Raw genomic sequence first — 8505 nt, 5'->3', positions numbered from 1 at the left:
CTGGCCTGGCTGTGGCTCCTTACAAGAGGCATTTTGCACTTGTTCCCCATGCAGTCCAAATGTGAGTGTTTTTTGTCTGCTTTATTGTTAGCTTAATCTTACCACCCATTTCAGGTAAGTACTGAAAGTGGCTCAGGGACCCTTTATGGTTATCAAGCCATAAAGGCTATTGACCGACCATTAGACACCAAAGTGTCCCTTTAAATCTGTCCTCAAGTGCTTTTTAGTGCCAAAGCCACGAGTTTGCTTTCTGGTGGGTTCTCTTGGAAAGAGTTCTAATGTTTGTACCCATTCTGTCTTTCAGTCAACCAGCGGTGACCCACTTTCACCAGCTTCTTGAAACCTCAGGCGTCAATGCGGAAAGAGAGCAGCTTCTCTGAGTGCATGTTATTCAGCGTGCGCAGGTCAGGAAGTTTGAGCAGCAGCTTGGTGAATCGGGAGGCGTCATTAGGGGCGTTCTTGCTGACGAGGGATCGGAGAGCCCGGATTAAACTTTCCTGAAGCATCTCCACTGAATTCACGTTTTCAATGCCAGAACGGTCTGTACAAAAGAAACAATGAGAGACCAAATTAATTAGTGGGTCAAATAATTTTGCATAGAAAAAATACAGTCTTGAAGGTTTGGAATGACATGATTTGATTTACCAACCCTCGTGTTGTTTCAAAAAACCAATAAAGCTTTGGTTGATCTTCACAAATTAAGATACTTTTTATGAAACCTGAGAGGTTTCTATCCTTCCATTGAAGTTCCAGGTAACCAAAATGGTCATAAATCATCATATAGAGCGATAGTATCTCTTCACAAAACTTGGATTTTTGGATCTTCCAAGTTTTGGTTACTTCGACTTTCAATGGAGGAACAGAAACCTCTCAGGTTTCATTAAAAATATCTGAATTTGTGTTTGAAGATCAACCAAAGTCTTACAGGTTTGGAACAATATGAGGGTGAGTAGATGACGAGTAGAATTTTCTGTTTAAGACTAATATGCAACTGACCTGCAGACACCAGCACGACTGCAGTGAAGAGTCCGAGTTCTTCTGCTGAGAGCTCTAATGCGTTGAGTTTTTCACTGAAGTCGAACATGGTTCCCAGCAGATCACCCATGCCCATGCTTTTCAGGGCCTCCACGCTGTAGGTGGTGCCCGAGATGAACGTTACAGACCTCTCTTTTACGTTAAACAGAGAGGAGAAGCGCACCATGAGGACCTGCAGGAGATATAATAAACACGCACTTAGTAAAACCATCAAGGCGTGATTGGCACTGTGGCATTTGATGCAAGTCAGATGTTGTAAATAAAACACCAATAGCTTACCTCAAACGTTCCGGCCTTCAGCAAAGTGACCTGGTCGTTCTGGGATAGCGTGCTAAACCCTGGGATGTGTTTGGCGAACTCCACCACCTCTCTGACCGCTGGGGTGAAGCTAAGAGAGAAGTCTTCCCAGATTTCCTGTGGTGTTTTGTTAGGGTCTGAGTAAGGATGCATGTTCATTGGACAAGCCTGGGGGAAATAAAAAGGAATCATCATCATCACTTCCAAGTCCTCTTTACTTGGTAATTACCTATAGAGTAGTTTAAATATCAAAGATCATACCAGCAGAATCTCCTTGTGTTTTTTCCACGGACAGTTCTGACCCTGGGAGCTGCTGTTCATCTCCTGACTGTGGTGGATGCCAAAGAGGTTACTGTTTGGAGTTTGCTGACCGTTGTTATTGTGCTGCTGATGTTGTCCAGGCGCTTGAAAATGGAGGCCATTTTCTGGTGGCATCTCAAAGTTGCTGCAATGATGAGCGATATTATTATCATGGTGGTAGATGGTGTTGTGGCCATTGAGGTGATATCCAGCCATGCAGCGGTTGCTGCTCTGGTTGTCCAGTTCACCGTTGTGAGGCAGAAGTGCTGGACCTAACTTATCATGGGCATAGATGAAAGTCTCGCGGTGTGCTCTGGTTATGGCGGCGATGGTTTTGTCTACCCCTGGACTGGAGCACGGTGGTGGAGAAGAAGTCAGAGCCGAGGGACTCTGAGCAGGCTGCACCGAAGGGGAGGTTGGGGCCGGAGGGGAAGGGGACGATGCTATGGGCACTGCGGGGGGCTGGGGTTGCGGTCCCAGTGTAAGCCCCGGGCACGGAGATGAGGATGGGGATGAAGACGAAGAGCAGGGGGTGTTGGATGTGATGCTCGCCAGCTGGAATTCATTCTGAAGCTGGTTGTTCACCATGTTGTTCATGGCGTTCTGCATCTCGGCCAGCATACGCTGTTTCTCGCGTTTCGGGATACGGCCGAAACGAACAGCTAGGGGTTAAAGAAAGGATAGAATATGTCACAAATTCATCATATTTATGCTGTATGTCAATGTTCTGTTTATAAACGTTTCAAGGGATGTAAGATATAATTGTACCATATCAGATATTGGGTGATATAAAATCTGTTTCAGCTGATACTGGATAGGTAGTTGTGTGTGCTCATTTTCCCCTATTTTTACATTAATTAAGTCATAATCTTTTGCCTTAAAGTTAATCTTATAAACACAAATAATTTAAAAACATATTTTACTTTTAATATTAACATTAAGTCTTAAAGTTAATATTTATACTGTTTTCACTGCCTTTACTCACTTGAAATTTTTTAAAATAAATGTTAGGGTTTTTAAATAGTATAAATAAAGTAAATAAATTGTATTAATTTTAATATTGGTATTTATTATTTATCTTTTTTTTTTTTTTTTTTAATATCGGTATATCAGCATCATTCAGAATTTTAATATCAGTGCATCCCCAAACTTTTCTGTAACTGTTTCTCTAAGTTTAGTTGTATAGATATTTACCATCCCGGGACATTCCCACAGACAGACACTTTTTGAAACGGCACTGCTGGCACCGGTTCCGGTTGATCCTCATAATGGTACAGGTTTCGTTCTTAAGGCACTTTTTGTACTGGATGTTCTGCTGGATGCTGCGTCGAAAGAAACCCTGCGGACAAAGCAGATAACGTAAATGTTAATTTTTTTAAATGCAAAATTTACAATTATTAAACTTTTTTTTTTTTAATGCAACAATATTTTAATGGTGCATGAGCATGTAAATCGAAGCTACTGTCTTACCTTGCAGCCCTCACAGGCATGGACACCATAGTGAAATCCTGAAGCCACGTCGCCACACACTTTGCACAGCAACACCATTCCATTCAGCTCTGGATGAAAAAAGTCAGATGTTAAAATCCTTCTCTTGGATACCATACTATACATTAATCAGGTAAAATATGGTTCTTATTGCTTACTAGTAAGGGTGGCGACTGATTTGTTGGGTGAATTGCGTGCACTTCCAACATCATCGCGGCCTCTTGGGGATCCACCAGAGCACGATGAGCTTCCTTCCTCTCCTGATCCTGAACTCGAGCTGCTGCTGCTGGTGTACATCCGTGAGGAATCGTGGGATCCATTGGGGGAAGGTGGGAATGAAGAGCCAAAGCAGGGTTGTGTATAGGACTGCAGGCTGCTGTTGGAATTCTCACTGTACATGGACACAGGGCTGGTGCGGTTGGGAGACCCTCCACACGATCCGATGTATGATATTACCCCACCTAGCGATGGAAAAGAAAGCCACATTTACTCCACTGTGGGATCACAAAAAGTGAGAGAAGCCCACTGAGAGGGGGCTGAAAATGTTCTCAGGTATTTGTTCTGCTCCCTAAAACAGTCCGTCCTCGTTAAAATGTTCCCATAAATACTTCTCTCTACTACACAAGCTATGGAAACAAGGAAGCCGAGGGAGCAAGTAAATCTGTTTTCGTGGAAAATACAGATACTTTCTAGGAACTGTTATTGTAAACTGCATGGGGACATCCAAAAAAATAATAATTACGGCGACCACTCCTTTCTTCCGGAGTTTGTGCCTCAGAGGGCTTGTGGTTTATAGTTTCACTGGCACCAGTATGCCATGTGAGCAAGCCACATGTTATTTCCGTTTATAAAATACACAGCTTTGCATGTGTCAGTAGCACATGCCTAACCATGTGAATTTATATGACATTTACAACTTTGTTTTGTTTGAGTTACATCCTGCTCATTACCGTCCATCAGCTCAAATCAGATAAGACAAGTCAACTTTGCTCTTGAGGAACAGCACAGTGTTTACACCTTGGCATTGACTCTAGCATGTAACCTATTCCTTAGTGTCTGATACTTCCTCCTGCCTTTCCTAACCTTTGGTCCCCTGAAGTTAAACACTGTATCCTTCCTTCTCGTTTTACAGTTTCCTCCAGCACACTGCATCAATGCACTTGATGGAAACCATGAAACCATGTTTTGGAGAGACTTGTGCTAATGCTGTAGACCAAAGTTTATACAGTAAATAGACTTGACTGGTCAATTTCAAGAATTATTCTTCAAAGTGTTTGTGAGTATAATCTTTACAGCACTTTAAATGTCAAAGGTGAGCTGGTGTAAAGGTTACATAACAAATGTACACTTGCACAAAAGGTCAAAAAGTCACTGTGTCAGGTGGAGCCACATGCTGTAGCTTTGACTCCCCAGTGGTTTGCCTCAAAAACTCCTGAAAAACACTTGTCCCTGTCCACTAGCCTGCAGTTAGTGAGTTCACTGCGGTTGTTTCTGGTATAGTTACATGGCAGCAGTGGTTTGAGATCTTCTCCCTGCTTATGCTCAAAAACGTGCTTTCTCCAGCTCCTAATTGTTTTTCAGTCCAAACACTTGGATGTTCCTAAACAGTCTGTCAAAGGAAATACTCGTGTAAGCACAACACGGGCGCGTGTGAGCTGTTGAAGCGTGTCATTGGGGAAGCACGCCTCCCTTCCACGTGCGCCACACAAGGACAGCCTTTCAACGAGACTCGCTTCATTAGGCACGCCTCTCAAAACACACCCGCTTTTTTAAAAACCTGCACCATTCATTTACGCCTACAGGCAATGAGTGAGCCTTTTACACTCTACATTAATAAATGCTGTCAGTTTTACGTTGGGTTCATTATATTTCTCTCTTCACAAGTGTGTTCTAAAAACACGACGCGAAACGGAAAACCCCTCCTTCGTGATTTTAAAAATTAAAACCTTAAAAGGTAAAACAGTCACTCAATAATTGTAAGCATTATAAAAAATATTCTACATTTTAACATTTTCCCACTACGTTAGCTATATAGTTTGGGTTGACTGTATATTGTTAACAGGTGCCAAGCATCACAGCGTTGAATATAAACATATTTTTATACCGGGGAGTGTAGGATATACAAAATATTTAAAATATTTGACTTCTGTATAAACAAGGGATCATTCACAAGCGCGCATTCCAGCCGCGTAATTAGTAGCATATTCTGAATTTACACAGTCATAATGTTTATTAGCATTTTATCAAATAGTTTCGAACGCGATTCATCCAATCAGAATTGAGTCGAAAACATTCCATATATCAGGTATTCGATATACCATCGGCTAATTAACCCATTCTAAAAATATTTTCAAAACATTTTCCTCTCTTAGTTGCATCATAAACTGAAATTAACCACCATAATCCGCGCATTATCAGTGTTTTTGAACACTACGTTAAATCAAGAAATAACCTATTAAAGGCAGGGACGGGGATATTTTGTGACGATGTATTCATGTCATGAGAGGGGAAAAAAACTGTTACGTTAAAACTGGATCAATTTCATGTCCCACTTTTGAAGCGAACACGGGTTAACGTGATGCCCAGCCCAGCCCCGCGCCTCGCTCTTCGGTCCAATCGCAGCGCGCACATGGCTCAGACTGCGGCGTCACACACGGGTTCGCGCTGGGAGGGCAAACGCGGCGTGAGGCGGAATTATGTAATGAGCGCCTGCGCTTACCAATAGCTGTAGGCGGAGAGCAGAGAATGAAAACAAAAAGCACATGGCTAGGCACGGCGGTACATGTGAATCGAGCGAGTATCGTCGACGCTCGCCTGCATCACAGGGATGTCCGTACACCTGACTTTTCAGTTATGACCCAGTTCCGCGAATTTCACGAGAACACTGTGCCTTAACCCGTGATGTCCTTGCCCTCGTTGGGTATTTACATTCTGTGTATATACAGAACGTTTATCACGCCAAATACAATATAAACATTGAAAGTATGCATACTTGAACAGAATTTTTCAGTTCGCACATAATTAAGTTTTACGAAGGCACAATGAAGTATTTACACATGCTAAAAGATATTATTTAGGTAGATATTACATATATTTAAATTTGTTTTTCTTTCAGAATAATGCGTCGTTAAATAGGCTATTACAAAATGTCGAGGTAATTCGGCGAACCTTATCGATTTATTATAATTATAATAAGATAGCTATCCGTGCCGTTCCACTTAACCAAGCTATACTTATAAATGTACTTTGTGGATCCGTGGCACAACATTCAGTAGTGCGTAATAGAAACTTACAAACATGCAATTTGACAGTGATTGGAAACAGAATGATAAACGAGGCTGTTTCTAAAAGCATCCAGAAATAAGTCTTACCTGTGTTGTTTGTGTCTACTGCTGTCGTCATGTTGAGCCCCAGTAAAGTCATGCAGGTTTATGACAGAATCTCCAATGCAACACCCAGAGACAAGATGCACTCTCTCCAGATGCACTTCTGTTTTTCTTACAGATCGGTTCTTCTTTACGATAAAGTCATAACTGCCACGAAACGACCGTTCTAAAACCGCATAAAATACCCGCGCATTTGCTAGATGCTAAGAAAAGATGTTAAATGCTGCGCAAAGACGTCAGGGAAATGTGGTTCATTCAGTAAAAGTGTATCATAGACAAGCGCGTCTGTCACTCGTCCGATCTGTGTCGCTCTGAACTGTTCTGTCAAGTCGGCCCGGTTTTGCTTTTTGCCTCGTTCCAAGGAGCATGGATGAGATGAGCGCAGGCGCGCAGCTGCACGAGGCTGGAAATGTGTCCATGTGACCCCGTGAGCCTCGTGGCCCAGTGACACAGTTTCTCCAGAACACATTTCAGTGCGTATTTTAAAAATCCCCGCGCACGTGGCTGCCTCGGTGTTGGGAAATGTAGTCTGAATCGAAGAGTTTGAAATCGCCTGGAATAGTTTGTATGACTGAACCTGTTTCTGTGCTTGCGTTTCACACGTAAAAAAATGTTTTTGAGCGAGGGAAAGTTTTCAGTGAGTGTTCAGCGCGAGGGATGTAGATTTCTCGGTAAATGTATGAAACTCGTTTATAAAGATCTTTGCTCACGGTACAAAAATAGTGCAACAATGCATGAAAAAAAAGTGTAAACGTGAACATTACAGATAATATCTAATGTGCCATTACTAACATGTTTAATATCTGATATGTTATCTGGAAAAAGAGAATTCTTCTGTATATCACCTAAAGTGTATTAATTATTCCATAGAAAAGCAACGAATATAGGGTGAATTATATCTGAGATATCACATATGGCAGAGTAATAATAAATAAATAGGGCATATACTAGTTTATTTATATGCTCATTATTTATAGGGTCGTCACTTTTATCATGCACAAAATATAAAATGTCAAGTTATGTTAATGTAAAGTAAGTTGTGTTTTAGAGAGTTCATTTGTAACTTATAAAAGTATGTGTACACTGCAGACTAAGGGTAGAATCATTAACTTTGATCTGAGGAAATATATGTTGTACCTTCGGGGTAAAATATTGTAAAAGGCCCCCGGGGACATCTTGCCCCCAAATAATAGGTTGCTTGAAAATGTTAAACATAAACAATTGGAATTCATTGATATTTAATAATTCCACAGCCTAAGAACAATTCTGTTTACCCCAAAAGATCCTCTATGCTAAACTCGTGTATATCAGCCTTACACTGTTCTTAAGGGGGACTTCTTCCCCCATCTTACCTTAGGCTATATGGGCTATATGTGTGTGTGTGTGTGTGTGTGGTTATAGTATGTAGCCTAGTTACAGGCTTTTAGGATGCACAAAATCCTAATGTCTAAAGTCGTGTGTTTTGGAAGGTTATTTTGGCTTCTCTCTTTTTATTTTTTTGTGCCTTTTCAGCTTTTGAAGCTATATTAAGGTTATTTTCAAAACAGCAATTCACCCCCGAAAATAAGTTTCCACTGTGCCCCAGATAGAGCGCCTCCCTTAGAGAACAGCTCACCAGCTTTTTGGAAGACCATTATCCTCTTTTGGGGCTCCAGCATGCACGTGCCTGAGAACAAAACCGTGCTACTTAAAAAAAAAAAAAAATAGAGCATCTCACAGCAGTAAAAGGAGTCACATCCGTAGCATCAATTATACTGGCCATGGCACTGCATGAGCCACTCGTTGCATTCACGTGAATCACTCTGGCGCCTTACTGCAGGTATGATTAATCGTTCTCACCTGTAAAAACAGTGCGTGACGCTACACGTGACAAGCGGGTGGAGAACATAAACGTAGATGATTCACTGTGTGGCTCATGATGTGAACTGACCACGCCTGTTGCTTCTATTTTCGGACTGTATCTTTATGGCAAGTGTCTGAATTTTTTGTGCTGGTTGTT

The 8505-nt window shown here is 41.6% G+C and overlaps 1 protein-coding gene across 1 annotated transcript; it reads right to left on the bottom strand.

Annotated features, from left to right (window-relative positions):
* Nucleotides 1-128: 128 nt before the first annotated feature.
* On the bottom strand, nt 129-6910 carry nr1d1 (nuclear receptor subfamily 1, group d, member 1). Its single transcript, XM_058770297.1, has 8 exons — nt 6492-6910; nt 3279-3581; nt 3103-3191; nt 2827-2971; nt 1594-2294; nt 1315-1500; nt 997-1207; nt 129-541 (listed from the first exon to the last, which is right to left on the bottom strand). Exons 1-8 carry the CDS (start codon nt 6541-6543, stop codon nt 345-347), a joined length of 1884 nt encoding a protein of 627 aa, XP_058626280.1. The 5' UTR covers nt 6544-6910; the 3' UTR covers nt 129-344.
* Nucleotides 6911-8505: the final 1595 nt, after the last annotated feature.

Source organism: Onychostoma macrolepis, chromosome 03 (assembly GCF_012432095.1).
Source record: "Onychostoma macrolepis isolate SWU-2019 chromosome 03, ASM1243209v1, whole genome shotgun sequence".
NCBI classification, from domain to species: Eukaryota; Metazoa; Chordata; class Actinopteri; order Cypriniformes; family Cyprinidae; genus Onychostoma; species Onychostoma macrolepis.
Note: the sequence above shows the minus strand (reverse complement) of the source record. Positions and strands in the feature narration are given on the sequence as shown.

Bases quoted from the DNA above. Each gene is read 5' to 3' on its own strand.
- nr1d1 (XM_058770297.1), bottom strand. From the start codon at position 6,543: ATGACTTTACTGGGGCTCAACATGACGACAGCAGTAGACACAAACAAC. The intron at 2,972-3,102 runs GTAAGACAGTAG...CTTTGTCCGCAG, and splicing joins ATGCCTGTGAGGGCTGCAAG to GGTTTCTTTCGACGCAGCAT. The intron at 542-996 runs GTCAGTTGCATA...TCTTTTGTACAG, and splicing joins AGTCGTGCTGGTGTCTGCAG to ACCGTTCTGGCATTGAAAAC.